The sequence below is a fragment of the Mustela nivalis genome, assembly GCF_964662115.1.
Source record: "Mustela nivalis genome assembly, chromosome: 15".
NCBI lineage: Eukaryota > Metazoa > Chordata > Mammalia > Carnivora > Mustelidae > Mustela > Mustela nivalis.
Window position 1 is genome coordinate 86,044,694 of NC_139034.1, and position 20,195 is coordinate 86,064,888.

The 20,195-nt window shown below is 50.0% G+C and overlaps 1 protein-coding gene across 3 annotated transcripts in view; it reads left to right on the forward strand.

The window, feature by feature from the left end:
- Positions 1 to 20,195, forward strand: part of MYO16 (myosin XVI) — a 574,710-nt gene that overhangs the window by 494,754 nt on the left and 59,761 nt on the right. For 2 of the 3 annotated variants that reach the window (XM_082701002.1, XM_082701004.1), the window contains exons 29-32: positions 1,614 to 1,710; positions 6,162 to 6,408; positions 8,277 to 8,548; positions 17,895 to 18,938. In XM_082701002.1, the coding sequence (XP_082557128.1) occupies positions 1,614 to 1,710; positions 6,162 to 6,408; positions 8,277 to 8,548; positions 17,895 to 18,938 (1,660 nt within the window). The remainder of the gene's footprint in view (positions 1 to 1,613; positions 1,711 to 6,161; positions 6,409 to 8,276; positions 8,549 to 17,894; positions 18,939 to 20,195) is intronic. The other variant, XM_082701003.1, reaches the window with a different exon arrangement.

Below are 20,195 nucleotides of genomic sequence, written 5' to 3' on the forward strand. Positions count from 1 at the left end.
TGGAAAATAACTCGGGAGAGAGAATGGCAATACAGTGAGAAAAAGTAACAGCTCTCTGTAGCCCCCCACCCAGGTGAGTGCCTCAGATCTCAGCAAACTACAAGAAAACTAAGCAAAGAACAGCCTCCAGTCAAGCAGGAGCCTCTGAGACAGGACAGTCGTTGAGAACTTGCCCCATGATCTGACTCAGTGGCCTGACCGCCACCACGGAGGACTCAGGCCCCAGTCTCTTGCACAACCATGTGTTTCGTGGCGAAGGGGCCAGCTAGGGGGATGTGACAGCTAGATGGGGCGTGACAACATAGGTCTGGAATAAACTCAGTTTCCAAATAAAAAGCTTCATAAACTGCCTCTGGCCAGGCATTCTGGAGACATGTCTGACCTATAAACCCTTCCAGTGCTTGACAGTGTGTGCACAGTGTGACCTGCGCAAGGTGTCATTGTGATGTGGGCTGGAGCGGAGGGGTGCTCGCAACTCAGCGACCCCGTGCATGCTCGGGAGCACACGCGTGAGCCTTCTCGTCATGGTGGCATTTGTCTCAAGTCCTAAGAAGATGATCCTGGACATTTCACGAGGGGCGCCAGAGCACTACTTTTTCCTAATCTAGCAGAACCTCACCTCCGAACTCCCCCAGCACCTCCTGTCAGTATTTACCAGCCTCCTCAGAATTATTTACGCCTGCTTCCCCCCAAAGCCTGCGAGAATTTACACGGCGAAGGGCATTCCTCACACCTACCCCCAGCTCTGGGAATTCTTAGACAATACGCACGACACCCAAGAAAATTATTTTGACAACGCATGGGTGTGGTTTCTCATTCTGTGGCTTGAAGACTTCCCTTTGGCCGCTGTCTTCCTCTGCAGCCGTGCGCCCAGGCTAGCTTGCACACCACCGTAGCTTTTGCGGACGCTGCTTTGGTAACACGCTTCTTAAAAATGCTGCAGAAAAAATGAATAAATAAACAAAAGAAGATAAAATAAAATAATTAAAATCCTTCAGAGAAATGCTTATCGTGCTGTCATTTACAGAATCAACTAGATGGTGACGGCGCAGAGATGACTTTGTCAATGACTTTCTACTTTGGGGCTGCAGCTTTGTAACTGTGGGCCTGTGAGCAGTCGGTGTATGATGACGTACAGTAACACGTAGTGGGAAACAATGATGGAAATGACACATTTGTGTGTCCGCTTTATGGGGTCTATTGGTCTTTTTGTTTTATCATTTTCTTTCTCCTAGACTCAACTCTACATAGAGTTGAGGAAAGGAAAGAATCACCGAGGGAGGAGAAGGGGATGGTCTCAGCTCCTGGTGGGGGTCAAGGCCTGTGTCGCTCCTTGGCCAGACGTGGCACGGTCACCACAACTCTCTGTGTGGGCCTTTGCAAGCATTCATGCCATGTGAGCGCGCGGAAAGCACACTTCTCGAATAAAACCGTTGGGATCGCAAGTAGATGTCGTAGCGTTTGGAAAAGAAATTAGGGAAAATGTACCGGAATTAATATTGTGAGCTGCGTTTCTTCTAATCCTCTTCTGGAGAAATCTCTTGCCTGACTGTTCCCCCAGCACCATTGTTGGTATCTTCGTGCAGTCATGTCTCCTGCTGTTTGTGTTTTAGATGGGAGTCCGGAAAGTGTTTCTCAAATACTGGCACGCCGACCAGCTCAATGATCTGTGCCTGCGGCTCCAGAGAAAAATTATCATCTGCCAAAAAGGTAACAATCACGCCCTCGCCTTTCTGAACCTGTCTGAGTTGTGAAATACAGAGTCTCGTAGGGCATCCCCGAGTTGAAATGTTGGTGGGACCTTCTCCGCGGTGGGCCCCTCTGTCCTCGCGATGACACCACGTGCGGGTAGGCCCGGGAGCTGAGACAGCCCTTCCCGTAAGTCAGCGCACGCCTGCTTGGCCCCGCTGTATCTGGTAGTCATTCCACCTGGAATTTCATATCAAAGTTTCACCCCCCTCAGAGTTATGAAGAGGGACTATTCGTCTTTTATAATGTACGCAGCCACCACCTTGCAAATATTCACACTTGTTGATCTGGGCAGAAAGCACAGGGCAGGAAGACGTAGCTTTGAATCTTCACTGGGAACCACCGCCTCCGTCCACCACAACGAGGCACTGAGATGCCCCTAAGAATCATATATAAGCCATTTCCATCAGCATCCCTGGTACGCTGGGATTTTATGGAACCCTCCACAGGCCTTGGGAAAATCCTTGACTCTTCCCTTTCCTTTATAGAGACAATAATATTGGACTATTATCTTGGATAGCCGACAGCAACAGCATTTTCGTGTTGGGAGAGAATTTTCGTGTTGCAGAATTTTTTCCCCTGCAAAAATCCAAGAGACCATTGCAAATGGGCACATTAAAAAGAAAAAAAAAAAAAAACCTTAACTATGCCACCTATAAAATATATATACACTTACTAACATTAATTTTTAATTTGCTTAATGATTTGATTATATTAGATACCATAAATGATATCTGAAGAAAGGTAAAAGAAGGAGATACACAGGCTAGTTTTGGCAGAACCTGTTATAATGAGCTTAGCTCTCTGATCCCTCCGGAAATAAACACAAGCACAGCTCGTGGATGCAGAAATCGGTTTGATTCTGTTCAAGCCTCTGTCCATGGAGCCCCTGCGTGAAATCTCCAAGGGGGGGTCCCATCGTTTTCTGATCGTTAAAAAACCCTGCTAGATGCTGGTGCTTCAAACTGTCTCCACAGAATTGTACAGGCCCCGTCCGAGAAATGCTCAGATGTCAGAACTACCTTCCAAGTTAAACCATCCCTCTTAGCCACCGCAGGCCCTGCAGGGGTGGGGGTGGGGGGTCTGGGCGTGGGTCTCACCCTGTCTACACACCCCTGGGGCTGGCAACAGGAAGGGAACAGGGCAGCCCTTCTGTCTGACTGGCCCCCATGTGGGCTGGCCTTGGGGTTCTCTAACGTGGCTACAGGTGTTCAAGGGCGGCTCTTGGCTCTGCAGGAGCACACCTGCAGGAGCCTGTGTGCTGCTCATCTGAGAGGTGGCCTGACCTCTCCTGTCGACAGTCACCTGGACTTCTCCCCCACTTCCAGCCTCTGGCCCTCTGCCCCCAGTGCTCTCAAGTAAGACCCTTTCAATGACTCCAAGCAGTCATCTCTTCATAACATGGACATCTAGTGCCCGAGAAACACAGTAGAGGACCCCGGCACAGTCCACCGTATCCTCCAGACTCTAAGGTCCCACGGCTGGTTCCGCCTGGGCTGCCGAAGCCCCTTGCAGCAGCCCGGAGGTCAGCAGTGGTGCAGGGAGCCTTGGGGATGGAGGCGGCGCACCCCAACTGTAGGCCGCCCCTGCTCCTCTCTGGCTTATGAGCGTCTGGCCCCTTTGTCCTTCATCCATGGAAGGAGAGGCTGGGGTCCCAGGGCAGTCTGCACTGCCACCATTGCAGTTCTGTGCATGGGCTCAGCCACGCCCCTGCTGTGCCTGTGAGCACCACCTGGGGACCAGTCAGAAATGCAGAGTCTCGGGCCCCCCTCCACATTCAACATCTGCCCTTACAGCCTCAGCTGGAGCTGGGATGGGGGCCCCGTCGCCCAGACCAGTGCCCTCAGCCCTGAGCTCTGGGGCCAATGGAGAATCCCATTTACTGTCATGGTGTCCGCATGTAGAGCGGGATCCCGAGTTCTCCTGGAAATGTTCCCTTCCACACAAGGAGAAGAACGTGTACCGCTTCTTCGCTCAGGGGTGCTCACTAGGTACATCTCCCTGATTTAATGGCAAACAGTCAGGTGACCCTACTGACCTGAAAGTGAAGAAGAACTCTAGGTATCCCCTCATGTTGGAAGATAAAAACTGAGACAGGTCTTAAAAATGTGACTTCGTAATAAAAACCATAATTTCAGATTGCATAAATGAAATAATGGAGGTAAAAGTATCTTTAGAACTACAGGCTCTTAAATGCAAAGCATTAATTATTGATTTTTATTTTTATATCTCTTGGAACAATCCCTTCAGTACTATTCACTAGTGTGAAATTTACTCAACATTTATACAATCTGGAGTTATTTTTTGTTTTTCAAGGGTTGTCGTTTTTCCTTTGTACATGGTGAGGTTGGGGAGAAAGCCTAAACTTTAAGCATTTTAATATTCAGTGACTCCTAATGGAAGTTTCTTCCTGACCCTACATGTTCACTTGGTTCTGGCTGGAAGCGTCAGGAGAGCCAACTTTTAACTTGTCTGAAAGAGAACAAGTATTGGTGATCGATTGTGACAAATTTATTTTTACGAGTTGCCTCTAACTGAGGAAAGCAAGTCTCAGCAGTTGGTATCTCCTGGATGTGGGACAAGGGCCCCCAGTGAATGTCCGTGCGGTGAATAGCTCTTCTCTCACGGGGTCACAAAACGTCCGCCGTGGCCACATTAATCTTCCCTTTATTCTGAAAGATTAACATCTTGAATATACCCTCACCTTCACCCTTGCAAAAGTCAATGTCTCAGTTTTTTTTTTACTGTACCAGGAACGAGCGAGCAAACGGACGCATTTGAGCTCTTCTCTTATCTCTCAGGCCCACCGCATGGTTGATGCTTCTGCCTTCTACGCTGCATTTTCCATTCCGGGAAGTCTGATCATACCTTTCACTGCGAATTCTTTTCCCCCTTTAGATGGGTTCAGCATGACTGTTTCACAGTGAACTTCATACAGCTGCCTTCCAAAGTAACTGAATATTTAGTATCGCCATTGGGTCGGGGGAGCCTTAAGCATTTTAGACGTCTGCATATTATTTGCCTCTGGAGCCATAATTATGGAAAGTTGTGTTCGGTTTTCCACCTTCTAATCGAATAAAGGCATCAAAATGAATATTCTAGATAAGCCGCACATTTTTTCTTTTATTAGCAGAGAATAGTTTAAAGCACTTAATGTTTTCCAGGACTTCCCCCCACCCTCGACACTATAAACAAAACAAAGTGTCTTTGCTACACACATTGGTTTCTTCCCCTGAGATTTTAGTTCTTCTTAGAGTTCTAGCAACTCCTTCTGACCTTAGAAACTTGGAATTGGAAGGGGTGGCGTCCTAAGGTCAAAAGGCGTGGCTGGATATTTGCACCTGTTCACGGCACCCAGGAAAAGGGATCGTTGACCCTTTCGGGCACGCTGACTCCCTGTCGCAGGAGCTGGCCCGACCTGTGCGCACACCGCTCATCGTTAGAAAGCTCTTCTTCGTGTTGACAACAGTACGCTTCCCGGGGTCGTCCCTGTTGGTGACCTGCTCTCCAGGGAGCTCAAGCAGCATCTGGGTGGCCCGAGGAAAGGGAATGAGTTTGGGTGAGACTTGAAACCTGGCTCTACCCTCCATTGGTTGTGCTTCCATGGAGGAACCTTCGTAGCTTCACTAAGCTTCTCTTTCTCTGGGTGCACAATGGAGACCATGGTTTAGGAATCATCCTTCATATGAAGTGGGAATGAAATGAGGGAGAGCCCGACACATGGAAATGCCTTTAAATGGTGGGCATCGTTACTTCTGTTCTCAAGTCTTAGCATTTGTTACTGACATATTAGCAATTTCAAAGTGTGTTCACTTGTTTGTTTCTCCTAATTCTTACACATTTTTCTTGCTAGCACCCCTTCCCCCCCTTCCCTGGAGAGCAGGAAGGATGTCCTCAATCACACATAATCTCTTTCCAGAGTCTTAAATGCACTGTTTGTTTGTTTTGTTTTGTTTTGTTTTTTAGGAGTTCAATCATAGTCTTATTAATAATATGTGCGTGTTTTTGAAGACGACTTCCAGAAGCCTCAGCCGTTTCTGTTCTACTGGGATATAACGAGAGATGAGCAGTGCCCCCTAAAGTGGCCCAGTTGCTGCCACACTGCAGAATTCTCTGTGGTTTAGACCGGGTTCCTCCCCACTGACCTTCTTTCTTTCGTCCGGACCATCATGTCTAGCCTGCGTTTCAAAAACAAGTGTGGATGTCTCATTCCTTAGGTTATAGATTTCGCCTCTTAGGTGTTATTGTTGCTGAATGCAGATCCCTTCCCAAACACGAGATGAGAAGGTTTTGTAAATCGCAGTTCTGGGTGAGATGCATCTGACGAGGCATCCGTGTGTTGGGACTGTGTGTGTGTCTGGGTTTCGCTTCTGCTCCTCTCACTGACCCATGATTGTGTTCTTTTATGGAAGTTGTAAGAGGGTTTCTCGCACGCCAGCACTTGCTTCGGAAAAGGAGCATCAGACAGCAAGAGGTCACGTCCATCAACAGCTTCCTGCAGATTACGGAAGACATGGGGTTGAAGACCTACGACGCCCTGGTCATTCAGAACGCTTCTGACATTGCACGTGAAAATGACCGGCTGCGGAACGAAATGAATGCTACTTCCCACAAAGCGAAGGTAGACGCCGGACACAAGCCGGAGGCAGGAACCAGAAGGTAAAGGCAGATCAAATGCAACTTTAATTACCTTTATCATTGATCCAGTGAAGTCAAGAAAATCCCAGTAGTCCTTAATGCAGGGTTCCGTCGAATATGACGGTGGGTACGGGAAGGAGCATGGGCGTGCGTGTGGGTGACTTGCTCTTCGAAACCTCCGAGCAATCTAAAAGGGTCCCTTCTCATGCTTTCTTTTCACGCACTGGATGCCCTCTGCTAGTTTCTCCGTATGAAACGGTTATCGCTTCCCCTACGATGCTGCATCGCTTACTGTCTCAAGGCCACGGTTTTAAGGGAGCTCATATTTCTGTCTTAGCAAAAATATACAGCTCGGTTCTTGACATCTTTATACAAGAATTTTATATATATAAGGTGACTCATAGAAACTTCTGGAAATCTGAGCCAAACAACGGAGAAGCCACTCCGAACACAGAGAAGTGGAATCGGTGCTCTGTCGGTCTTATATTTCCCTTAGTAATTTGTCCGTTTCATTGCCAACGGGAAAATTCGGGGGAAACACTTCTCATCGTCAAGTTCGCTTTGGACGCTGAGCTTGGGATAGAAGTGTGGAGGCGACCTGGTGCTTCTCCGACTTACCGGTCTTGCCTCTCCCTGAAGGACGGGGCACCCCTGATTCTCGGGCCCCCTCTCGGGGACCTGGGTCCTCCCTCGGCGTCAGGCAGGTGTTTGTTTTTCCGTAGAAACTTGGCATGAGCTGGTCGTTTCTCACGGAAAATGACTCCCCTTCGCCCCGGCTGCCTGTGTCAAATGATTTTTTATTAAAGATGAAATGGCGATGTGTCTCTCGCTAATTAGCTTCAGATATCTCCGTGATTAAATACTGAAAAACTTCCCTTTATATGGAAAACTGTAATTAAACATTACAGGGAAAACAAATTATTCACTGAGTGCCCTGCTTTCATCTGAGGCTAGTTCATCTTCTACACGGGTGTCTGGCTCTGCCTCGTGGTGGCTCCTCCACCCCGGCTGCTGTGCTGTCACACAAAGATATAATTACAAACACAAATGCTCAGAGACTCCTTGTGCGATGAACGCATGGCATCTCCCTGGTACACGATTACATTGACGTGTGAAGCCAGAAGGGACTTTTTTTTTAAAACCAGATAACTATTAATTTTATCTGACTTCCTGAATAATATTTATTATTTTCGCTGCTGGAACTCAACAGCCACCCCAATTTCCCCATTTGATTATGTATTCATTTTGCTTGATATAAAATTAAGTGAAGAAGTCTTTTCCCATTTATTTATTGACTACCAGCGGTTCGCTTGGCATTGTACACACCGATGGGGGAACCGAACAAAAATAATCATTCTGCCCATCATTAAATAATTGCTCGTGGAGTTTCACTGGCGAGGAGAAAAGGGGAGAGAGAGAGAGAAAGAAGCGTAAACCATTGCTGGTGTTAAGTCAAGAGCGTACTCTTTGGCAGTGGGAGATGGTGATGAACTCCCCGCATTTGATGCATCAGTAACTCTCTATTAAGACGGATTTCCCAGAAATTATCATTCAGATTGAAATTCTGGTTTTTAGATTTGCTTAATAATCAGAGTGTGAAAAATTCATTCAGCGCGCGCCTGGTAGAAAACGTGGCTGTCTGTGAGCAGTGCTGCGCGCGCGGAGGTTCTCCGAGTCGCCGCGACGGTCCGCACCGCGCTCATGCGGCCGCCAGCGGCCGGGGAGGGCGGGCCGCGTTCCCCGGGTGCGGCCGGTCCCAGAGCACAGACCCGCATCCTCGGACCGCAGGGAAAGGCCGTTCACCAAAAAACCAGATTATGTCTGCGTGAGCGGGTTCATTGGGACCGTCTCAATAACGCATCTGGGCTCTTTGTGTTCTGTCCCCCCAGAGCCGAAGATAGGGCTGGACCCAGGCACTGCCACTCCAGCTGCGTCCCGGGGCCCCTGGCGGCGGACGGCCTGATCCAGGCCCTGGCTGGCCCGTCCGCCCGCTCTCCGTCTCTGCACTCGGTGTCCAGCCTGGATGACGCCAGCGGCCTCCCCTCCCCACGGAAACAGCCTCCGCCCAAGCCCAAGAGGGACCCCACCACGCGGCTGAGCGCCTCCTATGAGGCCGTGAGCGCCTGCCTGTGGGCGGCGGCCCGGGAGTCGGCAGGTGAAGGTCAGCAGGGGGGAGGAGTGGGCGCCTGGTCGGGGCCTGGGGCTCTGCCTTCCGGTGTCTGAATGCGCCAGCAGCATCGCTGCCCTAATCTGGTTTTGACAGAAATAAGTCCTGCTGTCAGCTTGCCGGCAGCTCTTTCATCATTCAGTATAAATCATATGTGTTCAGCGCTCCCGGGGTGTCGGAGCAGAGCCACTTGTGTATGGTTGGCTCACTCTCCCTCCCCATCAGCATCGTCAGTGCGGGCGGGGGGCCTCGGACCAGAGCACGCCAGGGTGTCTGTCCTTGTCCGGGAACATGTTCACTGATTACAAGCCTGAAATCTCACAATGGCTAGTTCATGTGACTGTCACCGCCTAATTACTCATTTTTCAAAGAGTGAAAACAGAGGCAGGACGTGTGGGCAGAGCAGGTACTGACCGCAGAGTTCTGTACCCCCTGCCCACAGGTAGGCCCTGTCCTAAGCCCAGGATACATCCTATCTGAAACAAAAGGATCGTCTTTCCTCACGGGGTTTGCGTTCTCGTGTGGGAAGACAGATGCTCGACACAGAGAACAAGTCAGTACATAAGGTATTTCAGCGGATCGCGGCTTCAGAGAAAACGTACACCAGGGAGGGGAGGAGGTGCGGGGCGGGGGCTGAAACTCTACAACGAATGGTGTGCAGGTTCCGCTAGAGAAACTTCCACCTGGACACGGGATGGGGCACAATTCCTTCCATCAGCAGAGGAGCCAAGAATACGAAATCATGGTGAAGCCACGCACCCATCTGCGGGAGGAGATGGGTAATAGCAGGGGACAGCGGAAAGACTGTGGCTCCGACGCCATGAGCAGTGAAAGCCCCAGCTAGCAGGAAAGATGCTTCATCATCACTTTCAGAAAGAATGGATTTTTTAAAGCTTTTTTTTTTTTTTAGAATTTTTTTAAAGATTTTATTTATTTATCTGACAGAGAGAGATCACAAGTAGGCAGAGAGGCAGGCAGAGGGAGAGGGAGCCCGATGCAGGGCTCAATCCCAAGACCCAGAGACCATGACCTGAGCTGAAGGCAGGAGCCCCAAAAGAATGGATTTCTAAGAGAATATTTAATTTTTTTAAAAAAGGCCATCAGTACAGTAATGTAGAGTCATGTCATGATAATACAGGGATGTAGGAGATGTAGGAGAAATTCCTCAGTTTGGGGAGAGGCGTGCAAGTGTGTTTCCGAGGTCACGGCACCAAAAACAGCTACGAAAGTTGAAAGCGGCTTCAGGGAAATCTCGGGAGGACAGGCTCAGGGGGACATCAGGGCGAGTGCAGACCCAGGGTTAGCGCCGGATCAACGGAGATGTAGGACCTCCTCCGACGCCCCAACGAACCACAAGAGGCTGTCGTCTAAACAGACCGTAAACCCGCTCCCGGGGCAAGGGGGTGCTTCCCATTTACAGCCCTACTTTCAAACCTCTGCCCAGGATTTGTGGTATAGAGCTGAAAAACTTGCACCCAAGGAAGCTCCCTTGGGTTTATTGGAAGAGGAAGAATGGCCTCCTGCAGGCGAACACTGATGAACTGAAGAAATGTGGACTAGACCCAGGATAGTGTCAGAAGCTGGAAAACACGGAACGAGACTGACCATCACAGCCCGGCCAAGGCAGCCCCCTGCCCTGACTCCAACGCTGCACACAGGTGCTACCAAGTTGAGGAGGTCGGCCCCAAAATAGTCCGTCCCATCTGAAAACTCCCGTGTGTGCCCCTTCCAAAGCCGTCTGCCCTGGACTTGAGACTCTGCAGTATTCAGCTGGTGCCAACTAGTCACGTCATTGGGAAGGGAGAAAAAGTTTTGGGGATGACATCAAAACACGTCCATTAAGAAAAAGTGACCCAAGGACCATAGGAGAGAAAAAATACATATAAAAGCAGGGGACAGGACGTTGCCACTCTTGTGAGGACGCACCAGGCAGTCTGGTGGTTCAAATGCATGATGGGATGTTATGAGGGTTGCAAGACTTTCAGGAGAAAGTTAAGTTCTTGGAACCTAATTTCAGCTGGCTCATGACAGAGGTCAGCTGTGTGAACTCCGAATCTGGAGGCCAGCCCCGGAGGCGGTGTGCTGATGCTGTCTGCGCTGTGTGTCTTTCTTACAAGACTCCTCATGTGACTCTCTGCCCATCACTGCCTCTCCTGCCGCTGGAGACCACTCTTCCCTCAAACCTGCTAATCCAACCGGGCAGGTGTGCCCGCTGGTTTCCCTGCCATCAGGAGTCAGGCCCCGTGGGGGTCTGGTCACCTGGGTTTCCAATCCATACACCCTTCTGAGAGAAACCCACCATGCACAGGGGCTCTGGCCCCATTTATGCTTTGTGACAGGAGTGGAAGTGTCCAGGACAGAGGCCACTAGCCATGTCTGGCTATTGACATTTAACTTCAAATTAAGTGAAATTTAGAACTCAGTTCCTCAGTCATTAGTGACACTGTGGGGTGTGGAACCTTCAAACATGGCAGAAAATCCCCTCAGACACCACTGATTCTCCACGCTTGTACCCTGAGGTCAGTGCTGGGCTTTTTGTAAATGCCACCAAACTGTCCTTCTGGAGAAGACAGGAAGAAGCTCGGATTGCTATTTAAAATGCTGTGTCAGCCTTGATTTCGTAAAACCAAGGACCGCAACCCAGTCAGTTTCTTACTTGATCCATTCCTTCTGGCTACTGAAAAGACCGCGTTCAGACACTCTTCTTTTGCAGGGAAAGCTGCTGAGTCATCTCCGAAGGTTACGTGGTGAAGGGAGGTCTGACGAGAGAAGGAGAGCCAAGAAGCTAAGAGAAACCAAAGATTAGGTCACATTAAGCCTTTCCTATAGGTTTTCATCCAGTAAACGCAGTCATAATAAAGACAGGCAATGGAGAGAGCTCTTTTATTTTTTTCTCACCGTCTTTGTCCCTGAGAAGTATGAAGCAATTTTCTGAGCCAGTAAATTCTGACACTTGTGTGCAAACTATTAGCAAGTTAGGGCCAACTGCTTGCGAGTAGAGCTGACCCTTGAACAGCACAGGCTGGGGCCGGTTATACGTGGATTGTTTCTCAATAGTGTACGACCCCGTAAACATATTTTCTCTGATTTTCTGGGTAACATTTTCTTTTCCCTCACTTACTTTGCTGTAAAGATACAGTATCTAATACATATGTAAGTTGCACATACATGGACTGTTGCTTCTGCAACACCACGCTATATCAGTAGGAGAATTTGGGGAGAGTCAAAAGTTACAGGCAGATTTTCAATGGCAAGAGCAGTGGGCACTCCAGCCCCTGCGCTGTTCAAGGGCCAACTGTGCTATTTTTTGAAAGTCGAGGGCTGCTCTTTGCCAAAGTGACTGGGCAGGAAGAACAGGGCTGCTTCTTCTCCTGTCTAGGGGGTTCCCAGCTCCCAGCTCGTGCACCCTTCTGGAGACTTGATTCCCTGAGCCCACGGTGCAGACTTGTTCCCAGGCTTGGGGTTGCTGGATGGGGGGATTGCAAGAGGTTTTGCTGGAGTAGCGCCAGCCTTCACTGTTCACTCTCCTGTCACGTGATCTCCACACCCTCCAGCCTTTCAGACGGCAGCAGCCCGTTCCTTAGAAATAATACCTTGCAGAATCCATAATTTTTAAAACTAAATTGCTGTATAACTCCATTCCCAACAAGACCATTTATATATTTATAAATGATACAAATATAAATTCATATGTTTATATTTATACAAGAATAGTTCATCTGTGTAGCTTAATTTGGAAATAACATTCCATCTCTTTTCACTGTCTGTGTTTATCTTTACTCAAGACTACCCCTTGGTACACAGCAGGCGCTCGGGAAATATTTATGGAACATATGCATGTTACAGGAATGCATTTCTTTGTATTACTTCCATTCACACAGAAGTCGATTCTTATCAGTAAATCAGAATGACCACAATTTGGCCTTGAGATTTGCTGGATTTGGTCTGTCAGTGCATTTTTCACAGAAGCCCCTTAACTATATTTTCCTATTAGCTAAAATTTGACAGAAATTAGGTATTTGATGAACACCATCCTGAGAGTATGTTACTGAATAAAGAAGAGTAAGAGTGTGTGTTTCACAGCGTAGACACGAGTCCATTCAACACACAGAAATTAACTCTACTCCATGAGGCCGCCTCCCCTCAGAGGGCCACAGACACTGGGGGGAGGTAAATGGGCAAATGAATTATAAGATAGGCAGACTGATGGCCAAGAGAGGAGGTGGTGTGGAACACAGGGCAAGGGTGCTCACCCTTGTTGGAGCCTGGGAAGAGGCTGCGAAGGAAATTTCAGTGGCGTTACCCATACGAGGTGAAGTCCAGTGGGGGTAGACGGGGTAAGAGCAAACGTTATGGACTTTTCCTACCAAAAAAAAAAAAAAAAAAATGTGATCAGGTTGCAAGATGTCACAGCTCGATGGAAGCCCTTTTCCCCCCTTTGTAGCTGGTTATAGGTTGGTACTACGTTCACTCGGGTATGGGGCTGGTTCTGCGTCCAGCCAGCTGGTGTCTAGCTGAGCATCCTCTGTCCAGGGCCCAATGCTAAGCCGTAGGTTTCCTCTGAAACTACGCAGAATCACTCTGAAGGGATTGGAATATGGTGGATATGTGCATGCACAGACAGAACTATTTTCTTGATGAACAAGCTTCTCATTCATTTTCTCTTTCTTGTAGATTAACTATGTAGGTACCTGTTTTTCAGGAAGAATAGGGCCAAATAACTTGTGTCCTACTCAAAACGGTGCCTTAAAAGCCATCTGACATGCCTCAGGGAACCTTCAAAGGGCATGTATTCTGTATAAGAACATTTTATCTCCTAACAGAACCTCAGAGTGACGTTAATTCCCTAGATCGTTGCGCGGTAGCTCAGATAAGAGACGAGGTTGGGAATGTTCGGTTTAACACTTAAGCTACTGTTACAACACCGGGCCTTGCCCTGAAGGTGTCCTGTGACTGTGGAAATGAATGCCTGACCCCATCCTGATGGAGTCACAGGTGTTTTACCTATCAGTATTAGGACTCAAAACATTGTTAAGAAAATTCCTTATTTTTTTAAAGAAAATCCTTAATAAAAGTTCATTGTTTGTAGCCCTTCCATCCATGTTTAAAATGAATTATTAGTATTTGTATGAACACACACAGACAGAGAAACACCCATAAAAGCAATGAGACTTTAATATTCTGTGGTTTTGTAATTGTATTTTATGAAGACTGAAGCTTCTAGTTCTCACGCCCAAAGATTCAAATTCAGTCGTTATGGGGTCCTCCGGGTGGTTGGTCCTCAGTCAAGGTCTTCAAGAGGCTGCAGGCTGGTAGTTGGAATCATCTGAAGCTTGGCCTGTGCGTGCCGGCTCGTCGGCCATGTGAGGACCCGGACGATGTGGGCGTCCCTATCTCCAGATGTTTCCTCCACGTGGTTCATGCGGGGTGACAGCGTTGGTGGGGACCTGGACTTCATACACAGAGAAGCAGCATGTCAGAGGCACGTGCTCTGGGAGGGGGGACGCCAGGCAGCTTCACCTTCACCACATCCCTCCCATCCGTCAGGCGGTCCCAAGGGTGCACCCAGGCTTACGAAGGAGAAACAGACTCGACCTCTTAACAGGATCGGAAACACTATTGTGGCTGATTCTAGGAGAATACAATTCCAACCCACCCACTGGACAAAAACAACTCACACCCTTCCCACATATGAAATATAGTCACTCCTCTTCCAAACCCCCAAATCCACCTCTCCTCAGTCCACCACGCCCAGACCCAAAGTCCCCATCTCGTCGCGTCGGTCACACCCCGGCTTCCTGGCGGCTCAGGCGCAGAGCTCTTCCAGGATGCCCCATTCGGTCCAAAGACAGGCTCTACTCCTTGCAGTGAGAAGACCCTGCAGGGATGGGTGCATATGCCCTTGACTGGAGACCAGGCACTTGGAAGGCACATAGCAGTTCTGAAGGACACCTGGGCACAGGTTGCCCAGGCCTTGAGTAGGATTGAGTCCTGGTGCTTGGAAATGGTTTTCCGTGGCTCTCAGGCCCATGGTCTGCAATCTTGGTTCACCTTTGAGTTATAATTCCTAATGAGCAAGAGGCAACTTGTTTGGGGCTGGTATCTCTCAGCCTGCTTTCTGCTCATAACATCCCGAGGCACCAGAACTTGCCATTTGGTAATGACTCTGCCCTTTTGGGTAAACACTGATACAATTCCTTTAAAGGCTTAGTGAGTTTCTTGTGAGTCACTCTGTATCCACTCCAGTGGTGAAAAGCCACAGACACTAACTTGAGACAATGTCATCTCTACTCTGGGCTCCCTACAGGAGTTCTCTGGAACGATCATCTTGATATTCTTAGGAGTCCTACGGTGTTGCTGCTTGGGAAGTGTGCATGAGACACTGCTTCAAATCTTTTTGAGGTCTGGAGAAAGGGTTTCGAAGTCATGGCCTTGGCTTCATCTTTAGCTAGGTTCTCAGGGAAGTGCCCCAGACTTCATCTCTGCCTGGAAGTCACATCTTCACTCCAGAATCGTCTGCTGTCTGGACAGCCTGGCACTGAGGAGCTGCGTTATTTTCAAAAGGGAGAGAGAGAGAAATTCCCTTATGGTTTATAGTTATAAAGGAGTTCTAGCTCCTTCATAGTCACTGGCTCCTTGTTTAGCTTATGTCTTTACTCTCACCTTTTACTAGCGGCAGCAGAATAATCCGGAAGGCAGTTCCCACTCCGCCTGCAGTCCTCCTTCGCTAGATCGTCAGCTCCACGGGCGTCCCTGTGGGGGACACTCTCGCGAACCCTTCCGCCGCGGCATACAAAGGGTTGCGTTTTCTCCAGCTTCCAGCATCTCCCCCTCACTTTCCTTGTTCTTGAGCATCACCACGCTTCCACTCACATGTCATCAAGGCTCCTCCGATCTTCCAAAGCTGCTGCCTTATTTTTCAAGTCACTTTGCAGCAGCACCCGGCTAGTACCGATGTCGGCGTCAGTCCTCTGTCGCTGTGGAACAGACCTCCCCAAACTCAGCTTACAAGAACAGTGGTGATGATCCTCTCTCTCTCACGGTTCCAGCAGCTGGCTGGGCTGAGCCACAGCTATGGTCAGACAGTGGCTAGTGCCAGAACCGTTAAAGACTTGGTTCACTGTGTATTTCTGGTGTCTGGGCTGGAGACACCTGGACAGGTGAGGCCTGGAGCAGATGGGGTCGCCTGGCATCTCTCACTTCCATGGCCTTTCCACATGTTCTCCACAGTGGGGCTGCTCCAGGGTAGACAGACTTTGTGCGTAAAGATCAGAGCCTCCGGGACGCGTCTCAGGGGGGCAGGAGCCAGACTAAAACCATGCTGCCCACCACCAGCCTCAGAAGGCGATTGGCTTCTCCTTTGTCACAGTTGATTCATCAGGGCTCAGTCACGGAGGCCCTGCCGGTTTCAAGGTTCTGGAAGAGAATGTGGGATTGGAAAATATTGTTGAAGCCAGTTTTGGAAAATACAGTCTGCCACAAATCCTTTAAATTATTCAAATCTTCAGAACAATTCGGTAATACTAATGCTAAAAATTAGTGTGGCTCATTAACTTTCCAGAAGCTTATGAGCGGCTGTGTCTTAGCACACTGAAAGCCTTTGGAATAATGCTTATGAGTTACAGAATTCTGCATTTTTGGTATTTTTCCATTCTTAGAAGTTGGCTGCTTTGGCAGAACCCTGGAGGACACTGGCTTACAAAGATGTCCAGTGGGCTAGAAAATTAGCTTTGTTCTTTTTCTTTCTCTCTTGGATATCTCCCATTTGACTCATGTTTATAATATACCAGAGTAGGAGCTGAGCATTTCTCTCCCTTTTATTCCTCTGAGATAATGACCGATATTGCCATTTTGCGTGTGACGATACTGGAACTTAGATTTTCCCAAGACCTCTTTTCTTCACCACCCTGGGGCCCCCTTCCTGTGGCCTGCTGTTCCTGGTCCTCGTGGTGTGTATCACATTCCAACACGCGAGAGAATTTACTCCTCTGCTTTATTTACTTGCTGTTATTGTCTGACACCTCCCACTAGGGCAGAAGAAGGAAGGGAACATTCTGTCTGTTCACGAATGTGTCTCAGTTAAATGCGGCTTGAATGCACGCCTAAGTGAATGATGGCACGAGTGAATGATCACTCTGGGATCTGAATCCAGAGCTGACTCCAAAGTCCTTACTGTAGCCACGAGACTCCATAGGCACCCCACAACGAGAGACAGAGATCGCTGTCGGACATGCACAGTGACCGAGAAACCCGGCTGCCTGAAACAGCTCATGAACTTGGCAAAATTAGCTGTGCTTACATACCTACCTTCAGATTAGTGAAATACCAGATTAATAAAACAGTTCAAGGTTTTCTAGAAGTTTTGCTGCTTCAGCAAAATTTGCACAGTTTTCTAACACGAACATCTCAGTTTCCAGAGAACTTATAGTTAATAAGAATACTATGACAATTTATGGTAAAAATGTATTAGAAAGAAGAAGTCTCTTGGAATTTGGTGGGGGGGGGGAGCTATTTTTTTAACGTAACCTTTAATAAGCGTTTTAGAGTTGTACTTAAGTGGTTCTTCCTCTTTCATTGTTTTTCTGAGTATCTCTCCTGTTTCGGACTAACAAGTTTCTGTCTTTGAAGTTTTTTGTTGTTTTGTTTTATTTTAAATAATCCTCTGCGCCCAAGGTGGGGCTCAAATTCACCCTGAGATCAAGAGTCACGTCCTACCCCCTGAGCCAGCAGGGCGCCCCTCCCCTTAGAAGTTCTCCATGAATCATTGCCCTCTTGAGTTCCCTGTTAAATACGTGTTTGTCTTAAGGATTCAAATATGTCATAAAACTCACGGTGAGCGTCGTGTTTCATCAAGTTCTTTTCTAAGAAAATCTCTTCATGCACGTTGGTGCTTTGTTCACTGTGTGTCCCATACAGAGAGCCTAGGCATTTCCGTCTGGAAGCATCTATATGCCACTAACTAGCTCATGGGCTTGCTAGCCCCAGTCTTTATTTTCTGGCCTCCAAAGTCACGAGGATCGGTTCAGCCAACACTTTCTAAACAGCGGCCTCAGGCCCCGAGCGCACGGGTGTGCTGGGGCCCCGCAGCAGAGCCGGAGGCAGGTCCCAGGGCTTCCCCAGGCCTTCCCCTTCGCAGGTGGCTGGCAATGCCGGGCCCTCTCGTGGCGCACAGGACGCCTTCCCCAACGGCTAGCTCTGGTCCCCAGCTCCAAGATCCGGACAGGTTTTCTCGTTGGCAGCCTGAGGCTCTGGAAGGTGGAGGGAGGGAGGCAGGTAGGGGCTGGCTGTGGGGGTCCGGGGGCCTGGTTAACCCCTGGCACCTCTCCTGTTCCCCGCGCAGGGCTCACCAGACCCCGACCTCACAGCGACGACTACAGCACCATGAAGAAGATTCCTCCTCGCAAACCCAAGCGCAGCCCCAACACCAAGCTCAGCGGCTCCTCCGAGGAGATCACGGGCGCGCGGCGCAGAGGGGGCCCGCAGCGCGCGCCGGGGGTCCCCGCGCCCCCCGCGCCCCCCACGCGCGCCCCACCGGAGCCGGAGCCCGAACCCGTCTACATCGAGATGGTGGGCCGCGCCGGCAGCCCCGAGCAGGCGGAGGCCGTGTACGAGGAGATGAAATACTTCGCGCCCCCCCAGGCGTCCGCGTCGCCCCCTCTGCTGAGTGACACTCGGAACCCCGTCAGCAGCGAGGATGGCGAGGGGGGCGGCCAGGCCGCCGCCGGGCCCTGCAAAGACGCGTGCGACATCCCGGCCCCCTTCCCCAACCTGCTCCCTCACCGTCCCCCGCTCCTGGTGTTCCCCCCGACCCCGGTCACCTGCTCCCCGGCGTCCGACGAGTCGCCCTTGACGCCGCTGGAGGTGAAGAAGCTGCCCGTGCTGGAGACCAACCTCAAGTACCCGGTGCAGGCCGAAGGCTCGAGCCCCCTGTCGCCACAGCACGCCAAGAACCAAAAAAGCGACGGGGACAGGCCCACGTCCCCCTGCCCGCTGGCAGCGAGCGGGTCCCCCCCTACGCCCCCTCCCCCGCCCGCGCCCCCGGTCCCCCGGCCACCCACGCACTTCGCCTTTCCCCCGGAACCCCTGGGGAACGCAGGCCGGGCGGCAGGACCCAGCCCTGAAGCGCCCAAAGCGCCCCAGCCGCCCAACTCCGCACCCGCTGGGGGCCCGTGCAGCTCCTTCTCCAAGGCCCCCTACTCCCCCGGGAGGGCCGCCAGGGCCGAGCACAGGAAGGCCAGCGCCAGCCCCTCCTCCCCGGTGCCCTTCAGCCCCCCCAGCTGCAGGGCGCTCGGCAGCCCCCTGGATGAGCTGACCAGCCTCTTCAGCTCTGGAAGGAGCGTGCTTCGGAGGTCCGCCGCGGGGAGGAGGATCAGGGAGCCCGAAGGTAGGGGAACCAGCGCCGCGCTCTGCGCCTGGAGATGGACGCCCGTCTCCGGCTCCGTGCGCGCACGCACCGCGGGCACACGCTGCTGGGGGTCGGGTGGCCGTTCCGAGCAGACGGCAGCTTAAAACGTCGAAGGCAGCCCATGTGGTCCCGTAGGTGAGAATGCCCGTGTCCATTTCGCACCGAAAGGCTCCTGATCTAAAAACACGTAGTACCTAAGCTGGGTTCAGTACGTTTTCATGACGTGTGAGTATTAGAGCAAGATAAAATTGGAGCTCCCGTTCTCTCTTCTCCGATAATGCTCCCTTCCGACACGGAAGTGGCGTTTTCGTGGCGTTATCTGGCCAATTCCCATGTGATTCGGGCCTCCCCGTGAATGCCTGAGTGTCCTTCTGTCTGGCTGTCCATCCTCTTTCCGGCCAGGTGTCTGGGGTGAAGACCTGTCCATCACGACCTTGTACTTAACACAGTTCACCTTCACATGGCTTTGGATGAATGATTGTCCTTTTGCTTGTGTACCACCCAAGGAGCATTTTGACCCCTTAAGGAAGTTCTCACAGGTCTCTTCAGTCGTGATCCATTAATACCCACCCCTCCAGGTAAACAGTAGCTATTAACAGCCTCTCTTTATAGGCCGGGATGGGAAGATTCCAGGTGAAGAGGCTAAAGGCCCTCTCGAGGTCAGGTGGTAGGATTGGAAGTAAAATGTTGCCTAATGATGTAACTTTTTATATACACATTAGCCTGCTGTCTCTCCAAAACAAAATACATAAACATGTTTGCTTTCATCATCTCATTAGGAAAAAAACTTTTCCATTCAGGAAAATTATAAAAACTCTAGGAAATCTAGAAAGCCATCTGAATAAATGAAAAATAGATCAAGGTAAGGACTCTTAGCAAATAAATAAATAAACCACTCTCTATTTATTCTTCAGACAAATACACTAATTGTTTATTTTGCTAATGATTTCTTAAGTATAGATCCATTAATATATGAAGCTGTCTTTGTAAGGAGAAGAATGTTTCAATTTCACAAGTCATATCTTGTATTTTTTTTTAAGATTTTATTTATTTACTTGACAGACAGAGATCACAAGTAGGCAGAGAGGCAGGCAGAGAGAGAGGAGGAACCAGGCTCCCTGCGGAGCAGAGAGCCCGATGCGGGGCTCGATCCCAGGACCCTGAGATCATGACCTGAGCCGAGGGCAGAGGCTTTAACCCACTGAGCCACCCAGGTGCCCCTATATGTTATATTTG